The 19,842-nt window shown below is 48.4% G+C and overlaps 1 protein-coding gene across 1 annotated transcript; it reads right to left on the bottom strand.

Moving 5' to 3' along the window:
- Window positions 1–6,994: 6,994 nt before the first annotated feature.
- Window positions 6,995–16,434, bottom strand: LOC115915333 (serine/threonine-protein kinase PAK 3-like). Its single transcript, XM_030968687.1, has 11 exons — window positions 16,342–16,434; window positions 15,927–16,064; window positions 14,734–14,902; window positions 14,358–14,424; window positions 13,615–13,663; window positions 12,737–12,849; window positions 11,971–12,088; window positions 11,016–11,115; window positions 10,373–10,569; window positions 8,449–8,586; window positions 6,995–7,090 (listed from the first exon to the last, which is right to left on the bottom strand). Exons 1-11 carry the CDS (start codon window positions 16,432–16,434, stop codon window positions 6,995–6,997), a joined length of 1,278 nt encoding a protein of 425 aa, XP_030824547.1.
- Between the last annotated feature and the right edge of the window lie 3,408 nt (window positions 16,435–19,842).

Raw genomic sequence — 19,842 nt, 5'->3', positions numbered from 1 at the left:
GGCGATGGAGAGAGACAGGGAAGACTGTCTTGGTGATCAGAATCCAATTTTATTTTGGGATACAAGCGCTTATATACTGTTTCAGGGAAACTAGTAATGTGTACAACAATGATTAGGTTAAAATCACATACACAAAGTTATGCATATAACAAAATCCCTTGCTTGAAGAGTTTAATGGGATTTTCTTTTTCCAGTAAACCCGTTTGATTTCATCTTCTTGCAATCTCGGTCTAATTTTCAATGTTCCGTTTGTTTTTGCCAAGGCATCCTGTTCTCAAATCTCTGATGTTAAGCAGGTCCAAAGTCCATCATCTCTCTTGTGTTCTCCAACATTCCAACAGACACCCTGTTGGTCAGGAGTTGGTAGCAAAATGGCCACGTGAATGGCTGCCCTTTAACCCGGAGGGCTCAGAGCTGCTGCATGGTGGTGTGCCCAGAGGGGCAGAGTGCCCACCATGTGCTCTGCTCCCCAGAGTGTACCCACCTGGGTCAGCTGTGGGAGCTTTGGTGGCCCTCATCTCCACGCGTCTGGATTGTGCAATTGGCGCTGCCAGCTCTCTGGACAACGCCGGTGTCCTTGGCTCCGGGCAGCCCTGGATGGTCTCTGTTTTCCAAGATTCCCCACTCCCCGGGGCTGTGCTGCTTCCCATGACCGCCTGCATCGGTAAGCCACAGTTCCATCGTAGTAGGACACGTTTTCACAGCGGCTGGGACCTGCTGGCTCCCACGGCAATGCCGCTCATGCCCAGGGTGGAACGAAGAGACAGCCGCGCTGCTGCCGCTCCCCCCCTTTGCCCTTCATAATCCAATTTATAATAAGTCCAGAACAAGCATCCATGGTTTTATAATACTGATGGCTGCATCATCACCAAATGAGACTGCCTCAAATATATTTTGTCCAACCCTCTCCCCCAAAAGGCAAATCTAAAATGTCCCCTTCTGATATGTGCAGCTCATGGTTTTACACCACGTGAATAAAACTTGTAGAGCTTGTTCATTGTGGTTTGTCCCTCTTCTCTGGAAGAAGAAAATCAGTACCTTCATTATGGAGTTTTCTGGTCCTGACATCCAAGCTCCCATGGTCTCCTAAGTGGTTCCAGTCCACAAAAACAAGGCTAGTAACCTCAAGCACTTTATGCTACTTAGCAAAGTCCTGGCTTTTCGCCATATTGGCTCTGTCCCGTTTCCAGCGTCCAGTCTCTATTTCTCCAGTTCCAAACACCAGTCCAGGGTCTGATGCCCTTGTAATCTGGTTCCCACACCGTTTCCCAGCTCTCACGCTGCTTGCAATCTGGTTCTACACCATTTTCCAGCTCTAACGCCATGTGTCTCCTTTGCTCTGTGCTTCTGAGTCCTTATCACTTCAGGGTTCACCACGTGTTAGGTCATGTGTGGGGGTTGCTGGTGCAGGAGACAGAGATTGCTCAGCCTCGAGGTTCATGTGGCACAGAGAGCTTTTATTTCCCAGGCTACCCCTAATATAGAGCATTTGAAAGACCTGGTCTGCATATTCTCATTGGTCTGAACTCCACGCCCCCTCGATCTGGCCAGTGAAATGCTTGCAGCTTCCCAAGAGACCTGACTTGGAGAAGCCCCTGGCAGTCAGTCCAGGGGCTTGGTAGCAAGCTTCATCCATGACATTCGGTAACACCAGCCAATGGGTGCCTTCTTTCTGCTCAGTTCTGTTAGGGTCGCGGTTGGATTTCAGTTATGTCAGGTTGAGATTAAGGCATAAAAGGGTGTGATATTTACAGTAAAGGTATCTCCTTTGGATGCATGAGGGGTCCCTGTTGCTTTGTTCCCCACTGCTGCATGCAAATCTGCCTTTTTGGGAGTGCTAATTCAATAGTCACTATACACAAAGGTAGGACTATAATTCTCCAAGAACTTAGACCTGTCTCAAGGTGTTTTGTTTTGTTTGACAGAATACCTTTTGTGTGGGGTTGTGGTGGTGTTCACAGTGGTCCCATGACAAGGGAAGAGAAGAGAATATTGACTCCATGCTTCAGAAGGCTGAATTATTATTTTATGATATATATATTATTAAAATGATATATTAGAACTATACTAAAAGAATAGAAGAAAGGATTTCATCAGAAGGCTTGAAAGGAAAGGAAAGGAATGGAATGAATAACAAAAGCTCATGGCTCTCAGAGAGTCCAAGCCAGCTGACTGTGATTGGCCATTAATTAAAAACCATAATGAGACCAATCAAAGATCCACCTGTTGCATTCCACAGCAGCAGATAATTATTGTTTACGTTTTGTTCCTGAGGCCTCTCAGCTTCTGAGGAGAAAAATCTTGGCCAAGGGATTTTTCAGAAAATATCATGGCTACATTGGGTAGAGAGTTATATCTTACAGGCTGCCTTAAAAGAAGAGATACTGCAACCCTACTGCAATAAGATCCACCAAAGCACTCCCAATCTATTAGTAAGAATTAACAAAGTCTGAACTGATATTTTCTATCTCAAAGCTTTGTAATGCACATCCATCCATACAATACCACTGTGATTAACTACACTGACACATAGGTTTGCATAACTATTATTTTCTCAAATACACTGGAGTATGGTAGAGCAAAAGAAAACACTGATTGCAGTGTCTAAAGATGCTGCATGTGGTTAAATATTCCCTCTGTGTTCATAGCTTTTAAATTATAATTTACCTTTATAAATGAAGGTACTAAAGGTACTATAAATAAAGGTCCTAGAGGTTCCTATGAACTCCACAGATCTTAGAGGGGTGTTTGAAGGCTAGGTCTGAAGAAAGAGAGGTGTTTCATTAGAAGGTTTCAGTTTCAGAGTTTTCTGTCTGAGTATTTGCCACCTGTCACCTCTGTTTACAGTGTCTATAAAATCATTTTCATGCTGAAAGTCACTAACAACTACCTTCCATATTTATTTATGGTTAGGCACTCATACCAGCTCCTGCTGAAGTCAAGAGCAGGTTTCTGAATAGAGCAGGAATAGGATTAAACCTAAAAGGTCTGCCAGTGCTATCACTGAAATACTAATTTGTGTGTTTTCTTATTTTTGAACTGAAATACAACCATGGCTTTTAGGAATGTATTTTGAACCAAAATACGACCATGGCAGCTGGTATGCAGATGCAATAATCACAGAACTGAGGTCATTTGAGATTACAGAAAGGTTAAAAACTATGCATGGCAAGGTAATAACAGGAATTTCTAGCTAACAAAAAATTGTTTGTCCTGCAGCCTTGAGTTCATGTCCTTATACCCTTCTCAAAATAAAACCTATTCATTGAACTTGCATCATTATCCCAAAAACATGTTTAAATTAATTGGAACTGCTGATTAGCCCATGTCAATTAGCACCTTCCTTTATCTTTTTGCTGACTAACTCTGATTCAATTTCAAATCATAAATCTTTCAAGGAAAAAATATACCATGCAGAGGAAACCCCAAGGCATAGGCTTCTGTACATGGTATTGCCAATCCCTGTGTGACAGCCTCCTGCTAGCTTCCTACATCAGACACAGGGCAACTTCACTGGCTGCAACATAGACTTTCTTAATATTGGTGACATTTTAAAAATCCAAAGACACTGCTTGTTTTAAAAGTCCTAAAAAGAGCATTCTGAGTTCCTGATAGCAAACATAGGGGCACTAATTTGGTTTAGGAGAGAAGGTGTTTGTGCAGTTGGATAACAGCTTGCATGTTGAGGTGTCTGGGGGGATTTATATGTTTGTGCTCCCCTTGTTTGAGGCAATGAGCACAATGTCACCTGTGCATACCCGGCACCATGGTTTAAGACTATATGCCTTGAAGGTGCAATGCTTTATTTGTAATCAAAGGGGAAATGTATCCAAACTTATTAGGATAAACAGCTCTGAGGAACTGCTCTAAGCTTTCTCTGTGCAGGCAAAACCAGTCACTGATTGGCTCTGAAAATAGGCCCACTGCTGAGCCAATAAGAAAAGCCGGTGATTGTTGTAAGTTGAGTTTGTGAATTCTCTAAGTCAATCAAGAATTCTCTGAGCCAATCAGAATACCAACTGAGAATTTTTTGGGCAAGGATAACAAGCAAGTTCAGCGTGCTGGGCGGCCAGGAGTCTCCACTCCTACAAGGCTCGCCCCCTCCCACCCCCCTGAGTTAATCTTTTATCCGCTCCTTCTTCTGCGTACGTGTCCTCTGTTCCTGCATTGTGCACCTGCTCCAGGCTGTTGCTAGGGCGTCTTTTCCTGCCTTCTGGTGGTTGTGGGCTGAAGGCTTAGAGTCTTCCTCACTGCCTCTTAGCCAACCTTTCTGTATTTTGCAAGTGAGCACGATTCTTAGCTGTGTGGGACTTCCTACTGTGCTTATTGTGGGTTTGTGCTCTTCCTGTTAAACAAGGCTTGCAAGCTATGATTATGGTCTGCATTCATGCGCTTGTGCAGTTACAAGATTTCCTGTTAAGTATACAGTCTTGTGACATTTAACATCCAGGCTCCTATAGTTACATTACATATTTTGATGAACAAACATTAGTAACTTATAACAGTGATGCCTCTGGGACAACATATTTAGGAGAGGAAAAAAGATGCAGGAAGCTCTTTCTTTCTTTCTTTCTGCCTTCCGAGGGGGACTGCGGGGACAGCTGAGCCCCTTCCCGGCGGGGTCGGGGGCTCTTTCCCATCAGGGCCTCTGGGCCCTGCTGCCGGGGCTCATCCCAGCACCGCGAGCAGCTGTGGCCAAAGCCAGGAGCGGCCCTGGGGGCAGGAGCAGGAACGGTCCCGCTGCCTGTGCCGGGAGCAGCCCCGTGACCGGTGCCAGGGGAGGGCACCACGGCCGAAACTGAGAGCGGCCAGGGCCATAGGAGCCCACGCAGCCGCAGCCACTGCCACCTGGGCACAGCCGCAACACACTTTGCCTGCTAGGCCACCAAGAGCCTGCCGCAGCGCAAACCAAAGGACAGAAACCTTCTTAACAGGACCACTCTCTTTGTTCTCAAGGCTAAGACAGACATTTGCACACATTAATCACTGCACTGGGGGAATAGAGGGCTCAACATTGTCTGGTACAGCTAAAGGAATTCAGCATTTGTTACAATTCAACTTTTTCTCAACACCTTCCTTCTCTGGGAATTGCTCACAAGAATTTCGTCAATGCACCTCACAAATGCTTTTGCTGACTGAAGCAGCATTGCCTTTTTCCTTCAGAAATTATTGAAGAAAACACAAACTGCCTTCTGAAACCCTTCTGCTCCCTTCCAAATCAGTTCACTACCCAAGCACAAGCCTCAGGCTCATCCCTGATTCCCTCTGGGAGATAGGAGGTAATATTTTGCTGCAGCCAAAAAGTTATTAGAAAAAAGAATGAAAGTTGTTGGTGCTAGCTGGTGTTAGTTATGGTTTGCATTTGTTCCAGTTAATTTGGGGTGTGCTGCTGTGAGCTGGAAAAGGAGAGGTGTTGAACACCAGACCAAAAGGGAAGTAGGAGAAGAGGAGAGGGGACAGAAAAGTAGGCTGTCAGGAGAGAACAGAAGTTCCCTAGTACCCAGCCAAAGGGAAAGGGGACAGGGATCACCCAGGGCTGGGAAATGCAATAAAAAGCAGCATTATCTTGGCGTGTGTGTATGTTCAGCTCTCAGGAGAGGGAGATACACAGCTGTCTCAGTTGAATCCATACTAAGAAGAAGGTTGTCTTTTGCAATGACTTTGTCTCCATTTAATTGTATCTAGGCGTTTGTTTATTTCTAACACCTCTCTCCCAGCAGCTCAGAGCTGCATTGCACAGCGCTTGCTGTGCGCCAGAGAGCACAAAGCCGGCTGGCCTGGTGGGCCTGAATATTTCTGCCAAACACTCTGCATCTCACACCTTTGCTCTGGCTCAGTGCAGAACTGCAGGATTGCAGGCGCTTCCTCCCAGAGCTGCGTGAGGCGCTGGCTCCTGCAGATGTGCCCTGCCAAGCTGTCCCTGCCTCACGCTGGCCTCGCTTCCCCTGGCAGAAGTGCCGGGCCTGCAGGAGGCTGCCCTGTGCTCCAGCCTGCCGAGCAGCCCGGCTCCCTCTCCCGGTGCCCAGAGCGCTGCACACACTGCTGACCTTTGCCAGGAGTTGCAGGGCAGCCGGCAGAAGAGGAGGAATCCTCAGCCAGCCCAGCGGCCCTCGGCTGCCCTTGGCCTTTCTCTGCTCCTGGGCACACTCCAGACGGCCAATGCCTCCAGGCTGGGCTGTGCCCAGCACGGCTGCGCTTCCCCTCGGGAGCAGCCAGCTGCCCCCGGGCTCTGAGAGCGGAGGATTCGCCCGCTCCCAGGAACAGGCACCCAGGGCCCGGCTGCTGCCTCTTGCAGCTCCAAGGGCCTCCTTCCAGCCTGCCTCTGCTGGGGCTCAGCCTGCTCCGGCCTCTGCCGGGGCTCTGCTGGGGCTCCAGCCCGGCCAAGGCCGGGCCCGCTCTCACCTCCCAGGCGCTGACAGCTCTGCACCACAGGAGACCTTCCTGAGCAGCCTCTCTGATCTTTCTGCTTTCTCACTTGAGCAAGGCTCTCCTCCAGACAAAGAGATTGCATTTAGGGATCCAAATCCAAGTGGCAGGAACCCCAATGCTCTCCAGTCACAGGTCAATGCCTGGATCTGCACAGGATGTTTGGGCTGCCCCATTCTTCCTTTGGTTTTGCCTGCAAATACAATTGCCCTTTCTGCCTCAACTCGAAGTGTCATGGATGTGCCAAAACGGGCCAGTGGGCCGTATTCCAAAGGCAGTTTGGTCTGGAAAGGATGAATGACGAAGAACCTTCCTCACTTTTGAAACCATACAAAAGAATCCATAAGCGTGTCTTAGCACCAATAAAAAACCACTGGCAATTTAGAAAAAAACTTTCTGAAGGGGTCAGAAGGAGGTGAATCTTCCAAATGAGCTGATGTTTCAGAAACTTTATTTAATAACAATCCTTCTCTATAAACCTATACTAAAAAACTACTCAACAATCCTATTCTAGAGTCCTACTCTACAATCCTACTCTAAGTTAGTTTGGGAGATAACATCTTGATTTTTACATTCTTGACTCCTTCTTCTTCTTCTTCTTCTTTGCTGAGTTGATGAGTGGTGCCAGGGTGGACGCTGGCTTGGCTGAAGTTACAAAAGGATGCTGTCCACAGGAAAAAACAAACAACACAAAGAACAGTGAACCATGACTTTCCAAGCTCAGTGCTTTACAGACTCAATCAGGATTCCTCTAGTTCCTAGAAAGACACAGAAAATGGAGCGATGGGACCATCTGCCCCCAATAGTCCTGTGCAGGACTTTGCCATCCCAGGCAAACCTGGCCTAGAATCCCATTCATCTGTTTATTCTGGTTTCTTCATCTTGTTGGGATCTTCCTCCTGCCAGTGCTCTAGAAATGGTGCTTTCTGTCCATGGGGTTTCTTCCTTGCAGGAAACTCCAATGACTCACATAGGTCCCTGCCTTTGAAAGACAGGAACTCTGCTAATTCCCACAGGGACAGAAAGCAATGTCTACCTTTCCATGCCCTGTCCCTCCTGTGCTGGGTGGCACCTTCCTTCCCAGCAGGGCCAGCCCAGTGGCGCTGGGTCCTGCAGTTCCCTCTCTGCCACACAACCTGGCAGTAACCCTGGTGCAGCTCCCGTCTGCTTGAGCGTGCCAGGCAGCAGATGGGGCTGGGACAAGTCCCTCCCAGCTGTCCCTGTTTGCGTGGCAGAAACCTCTAAGGGTGGGCTGGGGGACACAAACCAGGGCCCCTCAGAGGCTCACAGTGAGCCCCCCACAGCCCCTCCTGCCCACAGCCAAATCTCTGACTGCTGAGCTGGGACTGGCTTCCTCCACCACCATTTCATGTCTCTGCATCCTGCATTGCTCTACTTCAATTCTTTTGCCATTAGATAAAACTGAACACCCACCAAATCACAAAAGAGGGCGACAGAAACAGTGAGAGGACAGAGCACCTCTCCCCTCAGGAAATGTGGAGAGAGGTGGAGTTATTCAGTTTTGTGAAGAACAGGCCCCAGGGAGACTTTATTGCCACTTGCCAAGACTTCAGAGTGGCTTTGAAGAAAGTGGGGGACATATTTTTTGACAGGGCCAGTTACTATAGGATGTGGACAAATATTTTTAAACAAAATGGGGATTAAGTCAGAGTAGGTCTAAGGAAGAACTTGTTTACTCGGAGCATGGTGCAACCCTGGCACAGGTTGCCCCAAGAGCTTGTAGAGGCCCCATCTCTGCAACCATTCCGGCTCCAGCGGCAAAGGGCTCTGAGCAACCTGATCTCTTTAAAGATGTCCCTGCTCATTGCAGGACACTTGCACCAGAGGACCTTTACAGGGCCCTGCCAGCCCAGCCCAGTCTAGGATTCCTCACCATTTTCATCTGAAGAGCAGCAAGAGTGGAGGTGAGGAGGAAGGGGGCTCAGCTGATGCCTCGGACTTGAGTGGAGGAGGAGCCCATGCCTCAGACCCTGTTTCACCTGCAGCCCCTTCACATTTTACCTTCAGGAGCTCCTTGGCAGACCAGCGCCGCACCTCATCTCTCTGCAGGCAGCAGCTCAGGAAGTCACGCAGGCAAGGTGAGAATTGGTTGGGGTGCCGCAGCCGTGGTCTCTCTCCCCTGGCTATCATGAGTTTAGCCTGGAGAAAAAGGTAACACCAGGCTCCACCTGCTTCTTTCCCATCTGTCACTGCTCTCCCAGATCCCATTGATTAAGCTCCATTCTGCAGTGGCACTTTCTGCCCTGGCAGAGACCCAGAGATGATTTTCCTTTACCAACCAAAAACCCAAACCCCTATGCAGCCACAGCTTTTCCACCATCCCGCAGATCTTGCCTTGGCAGCTGATTTCATTGACTGACCTAGTTAGTGGGAACTACATCACCACAAGCACATTTCCTTCCCTGAGGATTCACACCAGCTTGAGAGGCTTTTTGGAAGAGGGACTTTGCTATACTAACTCTACTATTTCCAAGGATTAGTACATGAAAACTATCTCTGCAGTGCTTCTTGGTCCCTTAAGCACAGCTGCCATAAAACAAAACTAATCAAGCTTTTTGCTTTGTTAATGAAAACAATGGGAATTGGAAGGAAAGAAAGGAAATCCACCAGGTATTCCTCAGGAAAGGAAACAAACATTTAGAATCTCATATTCAACACAGACACTTAAAGATGCATGCACAAATATATTGAGATGAAAACTGTTTGAGCACACAGGTGCCACCTGCAGCTCTGTCTCTCAGCTGCAAGTTTCAGCTTCTTTATGTGGCAAAAGGAAACCTTTTCATGGTCAAATCAGAAGAAGAACTGTCACCCTCTGCTCATTTGGATACTGAAGTCAATGCATTAAAGGCGTGCCCATTAGCAGAAAGTGTCGGGTAAGAAATGGGAGGTTTGGCAGGAACTCCATGACCCCAGGCTGTGGCCTGTTCTCCATAAAAATGCCCATCACAATACTAACAGCTCTGTGCTGGTGGCACTGAAATAGATGGTGACCAAAGAGGCTTTGTTATTATTCTCTTCAACCCAGAGGAAAATTTCCAAGTCCAAAAAACCAATGCACTCCCCTTAAGTAGAAATAATTAGGACAGCTTTCTTTCCTTTTCCCACACCACCAGAGGTCACAAAGGGGGTTTTATCCTGTCCCTCTGCAGCTGTGCTCAGCCACTGGCCGTGGTGGGGAGCTGGAGTCCTCCCTGTCATTAGAACTGTGCAGGCCAGGGATGGCCCTGCTCCTTTGGTAAAGGAACACAGCACTGGTGTCAACTGCCCACATTGGATCCCAGCCCAGGCACCTGCCTGCAAGCTCATCAACTTGTTAAAGTACCAAGAAACAGCCGAGAGTTTGGCATACAATTCTAACTGCAGTCAGAGAAAAACACATCCTAAACTTATCCAGGCCACCCACACACATGATAAGTTTATAAGACCCACAGGATTTGGAAAAGATGCTACAGAATAGAGGAAAATTGATGTCTTGTGGTTCAAAAAGGAAAAAGAAAGCAGAACTACTTGGGCATTGCTTTGCTGGTTGTTTTTTTTTTGCTTTTTCTTTTTCTTTAAAACTAAAGACGGGAAGACTCAATGTCCATTTCAGAGGATATTTATCACACATCCAACTGTTCCACTGAAAACTTCCTGTCCTTAAGAGACAGAGCTCCAACAGGGTTCAAAAAGCAAACGAGAAATGTCAGGCATGGCTGGAGGCCAAAATGGCAGGTTTCTGAACTGCTTAGGTTTCTGAACTGCCACTTCCCTTTCTGATGCAACCAAAGCTACAGATGATGCTGATGTGTAGCAGGGACATTTTTAGAAGGAGACCTTGGTGGAACCAGTGCCAACAGATGGCAATGGGATTTTGTCCAATGGCACACAGAACATGGGACAGGTGAGAAAGACGGTGGGATCAGTGAGTATTGCACCTTACCAAGACAGGAGTTGCATTCCAGTAAGGAACTTCTCGTTCCACCATTTCGATGCCCACGATTCCCAAAGACCAGATGTCCACTTTGGGGCCATATGGTTGACCTGTCACCACTTCAGGTGCCAGCCACCCAGAAGTGCCGGCCACGGAGCTCCGTCTGCTCTGCTCAGGGGTGAGATGAGCAAAGAGGCCAAAGTCAGCTGTGGAGAAAACAAGAAACCATGATAGCCAGCTCCAATTAGGAAACCAAGCAACAGAATTCCCCACTCTCAGGCTAAGAATGCGCTGTTGAATCTCCTGGAGAATTGTCCACACTGGATTTCCTTGGGGCTTTAGCCAAAGGAGTATGGAATTGGCCACTTCCAAAAAAACCCAGGTTTTTTAAAGCTGCTCACAGCAGTGAACTTTATTCCCCTGAAGCTTTAGATTGTAGCTCCCTCTGTCTGGAAGGGACACACACAGAGCAACAACACTCTTGACTTCTTGTGGTTCCTTATACCTCTGTGCACATTGCAACTGTGCCCTCAGCTCACAGCGGGTGTCCCTGCACTGCCACCAGCACCATTTCTGGGGAGCTGGCAGTCCACTCCAAGCAGCCCCACACCCACATCCATGGAACACTGCACCTGACCAAGAATATACTGACCCAGCTTGACAGAGCCGTCAGTTCTGAGGAGGATGTTGCTGCTCTTCACATCTTGGTGGATCATGTGGTTTGAGTGAAGAAAATCCAGTCCCTGCAGGCACTGAGAGAGAGAAGAGAAACAGGAGGGCAAAAATGAGTGATGTGATTTCATCATACAAGAAAGGAAACAAAGAATCTAAAAGATTCCCTCTCCAGGGGAATGGGGAGTAATGGCACAACAGTAATGGACACTGAGAGGAAGAGCTTGCTGCTCCAACACTTGCAGAGCAGGACCTTTCTGAGGAAAGGCACGTCAGCTCTTGAAAGAGCAACAGCACCTGCTCTTGTAGGCTGTCCCCTGCAAACCAGCCAGGATGACTCCTGCTGCAGTGGATGTGCTTTTTCCATGCAGAGGACAAAGGAGGGGTTTTGTCAAGGAAAAGGAAAAGTCCCTCCCTTTGGTGTGAAGCAGATCACTTTTGGGTGGGAGGCTGCATGACAAAGATTTTCTTGCTGGCCTCAGCACAGGCTAGGAAGTATCACACCAGTCACCTTCCTGAAGCAAAGAGCATTTTGGTGGCACTCCTATCCTTTTTGTCTGAGGACTGTGGGAAATGAGTCTCTCTTTTTTCTTTGCTGATCATTTCAAATCCTGCCACCAGCACCTTTGCTTTCACAGGCAGGGAATGCAGTGAAGACAGGCTCCAGGCAAATGTTTAGAGAGGCAAGGTGGAGAACAGCAAATACAAATACATGAGGCAGAGCGAGAATACAGCAGTAGGAGATAAGAGTACTGGCACTGAGTAGAGTGAGTGTAGGAGCACTGGCAGGCATTTCACTTGAGATGCTTTTGCTTGCCCATAGCATACCAGCCACACAGAAACCAAGCTTGGCACAGGAAATGACTCCAGGTGTGAGCCCCTGTTTCCCAGACAATCCTGCCCAAGCCCTTGGAAACACAGATGGGATTGCTGACCTCCCGACTGATGGCTGCTGTCTCGTCTTCAGACAGGTAGGTCTTGCGGATGATATCACTCAGGGCGCCTCCATCCATGTATTCCATAACCATCCAGAGTTCCTCACCCACAAGGTAGCTGAAAGAAGGAAACAAGGGTGTGGAGATGAACATGCATGGCTAGGTTGTTTTCTTGACTGATTCCTGTTTCCAGGTCCTTCTGTGACAAGGACAGAATCAAAGGAATAGACATTCCCTTTCAACTGTGCATTGTTTGCAATCTGCGCAGTCTAAAGAAGAAAGACACAGCTCTGAAGAAAAGAGATGTCTTAAACGGCCAGCAAGTAAAAAATGCAGTTTAGTAAGAGATAAAAAACCTGTCAGGGATGGTGTTTCTGTGGAAAAAGCACCTAGTCTTCCTGGCATGCAAAGTAATAGAAAAGAGGGGAAACAATCCAAGGAAAATCCATGTTAGTTTACCTGGACGTAAAAAGACACTTGAATAAAATCAAGCCCCAAAACAAAGTGGTGGCTGTGAATGAACTTACAGGCTATTGATTTAGTAAGATATGACTGATGCAGGTTTCTGAATAATTTTCAAATTATTGTGTGTCAGGGAAGACTCATGCAGACAAGACACTCTCTTCCCATCCACTGGAGATGAAAAGAGCAATAATAATTAACCTGTAATTATACCTCTATTTTCTGCCAGTGATCAAAGTGGGATTTTACCTTGCATGTTTGCAATATGTGAACAAACAATTCATGGGACAAAAGCAAAACTCACCTGTCTAAATAGTTGACCAGGTTGAGATTCCTATTCATTTTCATGACCATGAGTTCATTGACTTTTAGTTCCTTCTTCCTCAGTCCTTGAAGACGTATTTTCTTTATGGCCACCTAAAATGACACTGAAAATCAGTAACTTGAGAGGTTGGTGGCACAAGACCACAATGCACATGGAACGAGTGATTTTGCAATGACAGCTGAGCTGTGCCAAACTGCCTTGTGATTAGGCCCTGCAGTAATTAGGAACTGACATTCCAACAGCCCATTTCTCTGCTCCCTTGGGGGCCAGTTACAGGACACGTGGGGCCACTGACATTTTGCCTTGTCCACTTGGTAACAGTGGTGTCTCAGCTATCACCCACAAACCTCTGACCACAATCTGCTGCTCTTTCTAGGATTCAGAAGAAGTAATCCATGCCTTAATACTCTGTGGATACATCTTGGGCTATGGGCAGGGCTTAGGGCTTTTAGGGACGCCTTGCAGATCTCTCCCTACGTGCAGTTCCCAAGTGCAGCACTGCAGGTGGCTAAGGAACTACCAGCAACTTTCAGATGGATTTGGTGGCAGCCAGAAATGAGAATTCAGCACTCTGAAGCTGTAGCCCCAAAGAGCGGTGAGGTGCTCGAAGGCACCACCTTTGTTTTAGCAAAGGAGAGCGAGTGAGCGCCTCCTTCTCTGAAAGGAACCGCTGCCCTCCGTGCCTTCCTTGCGGCAGCTGAGGAGGACAAAGTGCCAAATGTATTTTGCAGGCTGGCACCAGTCTGTGCTTCTTGTGCCTTTTCAGCACAGCTCTGCCCAAAGCTCCAGCCACAGCTCACACCAGAGGGGAAAGCCCCTCAAGAGCAGCAGGGTTTGCAGGGGCTGTTGACATTTACCTCTCTCCCTGTGGCATTGTCAAGTGCTCTGCACACATCTCCAAAAGTCCTAGAAACAAAACAGAAGCAGAGAAAGGAGCAGCCATTTAGATTTTGCAGTGAAAGCCAGCCCACACAGGAGATCTGTGCTGTAAATGCCTAAAATCTGCAGGATGCAGGAGAGCTCTGCCGGAAGGCAGATGATGCATTTTCCTCTCAAGTGCATGGGCACTGGGCCTGTTCCTGAAGTGTTGGGGTTTACTGCCTCAGCTCCTAAAGCCAGCTTCTTGTCTCATCTCGGGCTTCTGTTTCTAAACTGTGCAGTTTCTATCCTGACCATGGAGTATTTCCTTCAGCAAACTCTTGGAAAGAAATGTTCCTGAGAACTGTTACCTCACAGCTATCAGAGAGTAGGTTGCTCTTTCAGGCAAGCAAGATTCTTCCCCTTTTTTCATTAGTGTGGCTGTATGATTTAGAGATATATAAAAATGCTAAAGAAATTAACACAGAAGTGTTCCACACTTGAGAGACAAGGAAACCTTCAAGGTCCTGTTCCTTGATGCAGGCAAGACCTCAGCAACATGGAGGTGTCTCTGACAATGCCTTCTGAGCCCACTCACAAATTCTGAGCAGCACTGAGAGATGGAACAATCTATCTCCAGTGTGAACATCTTTGCAGCTGGCCTGACTTCACACTGGATAGACATTCCACCAGAAAAGCACCTGGCCCATGGTTATGCAGAAGTAACTGTGGTTGGACTCACCCGCTGCCAATGTGTTCCATCTCAGTGTATTTCATCCGCGGATTTTCAGCGGGGTTCACCAATTTCCCTGAGGGAAACAAAATGCAAGATGCTGACTTTAAAGCAGAGATCCCAGTTTCCAGGAGACACAAAAGGCAGCCCCCGTGCCTGGAGCTCTGAGCCCATTGTGGTCAGCTGGGTAACAACAACAACAACCAGGCAGACAGCTCTGCAGCACAGGTGGCCAGCACAGAGACTGATTTTCTACAGCAGTTCCTGTGGGGAAATGTCCCTAAATGTCCCCATGACACCAAACTCAGGAGAAACATTTGGTATGGCAATGCTGACATGTGCACACAATGCACTGTCCCTCAGACAAGAAATACAGCAGACATACTCAGCAGCTCCAGGGAGTCACCCTCAACCTTCTGTTGCTGAGCAGCAGCTGGGTCAGCGCGGGAGGTGAACAAACTGCCCCGGCTCCACTTCTCAGGTCGGGGAGAAAAGGCTCCTTTAGACAATGCTGCTGCTGCTGCAGCAGGTTTGGTGACAGAGCTTGTGTAGATCTGGAACAAGAAATGAGTTGATGTCAGAAAGGTGGCTGGCAGAGAATACCCTGAGATCCCTTTTTGAAATGCGTGCCCTTAGGAAGGTGCTGTAACCCACTTGCAGGGCTCTTCAATGTTTTTTTTCTGATGTCCACTTCTCAAACTGGATGGGTCAAAACCAAAGGCAAGTTTTACTCGGGTTCATGGCCAGATTCATGTTTGGTTTTTGTGGATTTTCAGAAAGATGACTGCCACAATCACCATTCTACTTCCTCTCAAGGATTCCTTTCCCCCTCCAAGGGCTGCAGACACATTTGCAGCTCCTTGTTCAAGTCTTCTGCCTCCTCCCACTGTGTCCTCTTTTCCCGCACCATCTTAAGGTCATGCTCAACCTGTAGCACTTCTGGTGAGGATGGTACCTGTGCCTCACTCCTAACCTGGGGCTCTTCATTGCCAGACATTTGCTGGAAATCTTCACGGGCTGCCCGGTGAGATGTCAGCACTTGCACCTCAAATCAAACAGAACAAAGCAGTCAGACACTACAGCTTGTCCCTGTCAGCCAAGAGTCATCGACTGTGAGGAAAGGCAAAGAACAGATTGACAGGGGATACAGACAGCTTGTATCAATCCTCCATCTGGGTCACTATGTTCCCCTGTAAAAACACCTCAAGAAACAAGACAATTTAGCAGCCCAGGAAGTGTCCATCAGAGCAGCTGTGATACAGACCACAGCAGGATGGCACTCAGAGGCATCAGCCCCCTCACTGCTGTTCTGCACTGGAAAGGCAAGAAGGGCAGAAACCACCAGTTTGGTGACTGCAGTGGCTGCATCCCTCTTTCACTCACTTGCTTTTCTAGAGCCTGAGGGAGGCGATTAGCTTTCTCTCTGATAATTTTCATGTCTTCCTCCAGCCTCTTCTCCCAAGCCTTGATCCTGGCTTGAGCTATCTGAAGCTCTGCGTTCAGCTGTTCCTTCATGTTTTCTAAAAAACAAGTCAGAGGATGTTTCATGAGTGGAGTGGCTGCCACTCTTTCACTCACCTGGTTTTGTTGATCGCCCCTCTGCTGATGCAGATTCTCCTCTTGAATTCTTCTCATGTCTTCCTTGTTCCTCCTCTTCACTGCCACAATGGCACTCTGAGCTTCGGGCAGCTCTGCTTGTGGCTCTGCCTTGATCCTCTGGACACACAAATGCAGAGCAAGTGACTGGGAGCTGCCATCAGGCTCAGCTTTTTCCTCTTGCAGCCTCAAAATCACATTTATTCACCCACTTCTTTCTGCTTCCCTCCCTACATCTGCTTCCATCGTAACCCTCCTGTCCCAGGGCTGATCTCTGCAGATTCCAAGGCTCTGTGCTTCCAGTGCCTGTGGGAGTCCTGGCCTCCTCAGTCCCAAGAGTTCTGGTTTATGCCCCTCTTCCTGCCCTCCCCTCTGTCACCTGGCCTGTCAGGCTCACCTGGCCATTCTCCTGTGGCTCTTCCACCTGCTGCCTGAGCTTCTCTTCCTGCTCTTGGGCAGGGAACAGCTCTCCCTGAGTCTGCCATGGCATCTCTGATGAAGCAGTTAACTCCTGCTCTCTCTCTAGAAGCGCCTGCACAGAAAGCAAAAGATGGGTTTTGACTTCCCATACAAGCTTTGTGGGCCAAGACTCAAAGACTGCTGGGCTCACACGTTCCCAAAGCACTGTGCTGCTGCTCTGCTGGGTCATTCTCTGTTCGAGGGGAGGCACAGATTCCAAAGTGAGCCTGGCCCTACAATCAGGGGCCAACTGGGACTGAAGCTCCAACAGCCTCTCAGGCAGCTGACAGGGAAGGTGTGGCATTTCTCAAGGGTCTGGTGAGCACCTCCCTCTGCTTCTGCCATGTCCTGTTTGTCTTTCAGTAGTGACTGACACCCTGCCCTGTCCCACAGCTCCATCCTGCCTCTGCAGGTGGCTTCCTGGGTGAGCACAGCCCTTGTGAGAGGCACTTCTGGAGTCCTCTTCACCCCCTAAAACATGGAATTCTTCCACCTCTCTAGGACAGGCAGAAAATTAAAAGAATTAAATAGGGGCTTCAGGGAAGAAGAGATTGGAGGAGGAAAATGGCTCTGAGGGGAAAAAACCACCATATCTGGAGGGGAAAACATCTCTCTGTGCTCAGAATCAGTCAATGAAATGTGTTCTCTAGTCCTTTCCTGAAAGGGATGCTTTAGCATGTGGAACTTTGCTTCTCCAACTGCTTTAGACCAGAGCCAGGAAGATTCAATATGTAAATGTTACATAGCATAGATAGATAGATATTTAGATAGATAGATAGACAGATGCATCTCACTCTCTACAATCTCTCCTTATTGTTGCTTTTTGTTGCTACACACATCAACACTCGGTAGCGAGTGCCCCAATCATGAGTGAATCTGAACTTGATCTCCTGCTGCTTCAATAAACCACACTCTTGGGGAATCTGGAGTGTGTAGGTCCTTATGGAAAGTGATCAGACCCAGACCATTGCAGTGGGAACTACACTCTTTGTGCGTCTGTGCTCAGGCAACTTCTTCTCTCGGACTCGGCCACACTGAGGGTGCTACAGTGGCTGGAATCAGAAATGCAGCCCAGCCCCTATAAGCTCCTCTGATCTCAGAGGACCAGCTGGAATGCAAAGCACTGATTTCCTGCTCAATTCCCAAACACAACACACACTGATTCGGTGGGCTACAAGAAGGCAGGGGCAATGTTAACCTGAACGATAAATCAAAGCCCTACTGGCCGGGCTGAAATCAGAAGAGTTCCATCTGCATCAATGTCCCTGCCCCAACCTATGTGTTCCCAGGCAACAAAACTGCACCCTCCACAAGTGACACCTTACAAAATACATATAAACAGAATTTCTGCGACACCTGAAAAAAGGCAAGAAAGATAGAGAAATACCAACTTCAATTGCTGAAACAAGAGAAAATGGATAGATTTTATCCTCACTGAAAATCAACAAACCACAAGATGGAAGTGTCAGCCACTCCAGTGTCTAAAGACCTTGGATGCAGTGAGAAGATTTTTGGCATAGAAACAGCCATTGTGCTGAGCACAGTAATGCAGGGATTGATGGCAGTCTGCCTGAAGGTGCTTCAACACCCTCCACAGATCTACCACCACATCTTCTAAGGAGAAATCCTAGCATTTCGTAGTGACAGAGGGGTTCTAAGTCACAGCCACCAAATTAAAATAGGCCAATTCAACAGCAATCCACATGGACATGAAGTTGATTTTCCTCCCTGGCTGCTATCAGCAAGCACGGTTGTCTTGGCAAAAAGCAGCATTTTGTCCTTGAAAGCAGTGAAATGGAAAACTACAAAAGCGACAGCAACGCCTTTGGTACTGCTGCTGAAAATGTGGAAAATTCAAACTGCATCAGAATCCCAACCAGGGCTGAAAAAGGGCAGGCAACGTTGTGCAGAAGCATCCTTGCTTGCTGGAAAAACAGGAAAATGAACAGGCCTTCTCGTGCTAGTAAACCCATGAGCCAACAAACCACAAGATGGAAGTGTCACCCACTCCAGTGTCTAAAGCCCTTGGACGCAGTCACGGGATGCTTGATGCTGAAACATCCCTTGTGCGGAGCACTGTCACGCAGGGATTGATGGAAGTCTTCCTGAAGGTGCCTCAAGAGCCTCCCATTGTCCAGGCTAAAGGTCCCTCAGCACCTCCTCACTGGCCTTGTGCTGCACCCCCTTGCCCAGCTGCCCTGTCCTTCTGTGCACACGCTGCAGCCCCTCAGTGACTTTCTGCTTGCCAGGGCCCCACAAGTGCACACAGCACTCCAGCTGTGGCCGCAGCGCTGCCCAGCACAGGGCCACGCTCACTGCCCTGCTCCTGCTGCCCCACTGCTGCTGACACAGGCCAGCGTGCCCTTGGCCTTCTTGGCCACCTGGCCACACGCTGCCTCATCTGCAGCTGCTCAAGGCCGCCAGCCCTGCGTCCTTTTGGCCCACGCAGCTCCTCAGCCACAAAGGTGCCCATTTCACTTCACATACAGTAAGCACCATTGCAAGATGGCCTTCCTCTTCCGAGCAAAACAAGACAGCAGTCAAGGACTTGCAGCTTCACTCCCACTCCAGGCTCCAGGGCACTTGCCAAAGCTGCAGACTGCACCAAACTATGCACCAACAGAAACTGGCCGCCTCTGCTTTTGGCCTCACAAGAAGGCTTCGTAGCTCCACGCTTTGTTTCTTTGGCCACGTGGGACAAGAATGGCCCCCCACAGCTTCATGGACCACACAATCCTCCCCTTGCAGCTGATCAAAGGCCAAAAGACAGCTGGCCCAAAAGAGAATGTACAAGTGAAGAACTACTCAAGGAAAGTGCAGAGCGCTTTCACAAGCCAAACACACGGTTCCAAAAAGGGAAAACAAACAAACTGAGCCCTTCCACCTACAGCATTAGCTCCTTTGCCCTTGGCCATAGCACTGCAGAAGCCAAGAGATAGAGCTTCCCTGAGCCAAGGAGCCAGATGCTCTCCCAGAGGCATCAGCCCTTTGCTGCCTCAACATGACAGGACAAAGGCCAAGTTCTGTGGTGGCTGCCTGGAGGAAATCCCTAGCTCCTGCCAGGACTCCTGCGCCCAGCATCCTCAGCCAGCAACAGGAAAGTGCTGGCTGCTCCAAAACTTGCAGCTCTGCCTTGCACTAAAGACAGCACCACACACAACGGGCACTTACAAGTTCAGAGTTTTGTGCTGTAACCACTGATGGAGGCTGGCGGTCATCCACCTCACTTTGCTTCTCTCTGGCTTCTTGTCCAGGAGCAGCGGGAGCCAGGGGAGAGACGGCTCTTGCTTCTGTCATCTGTGGCAAGAGAGAAGCATGAGGGACAGGCCCTTTCCTATCGTGTAGAACCTTATTTCTTTTCAGATCTACCACCACATCTTCTAAGGAGAAATCCTAACATTTCGTAGTGACAGAGGGGTTCTAAGTCACAGCCACCAAA

Source organism: Camarhynchus parvulus, chromosome Z (genome assembly GCF_901933205.1).
Source record: "Camarhynchus parvulus chromosome Z, STF_HiC, whole genome shotgun sequence".
Taxonomy (NCBI): Eukaryota; Metazoa; Chordata; class Aves; order Passeriformes; family Thraupidae; genus Camarhynchus; species Camarhynchus parvulus.
The sequence above is the reverse complement of the archived record's forward strand: the minus strand, read 5'-3'. Positions and strand labels throughout refer to the sequence as shown.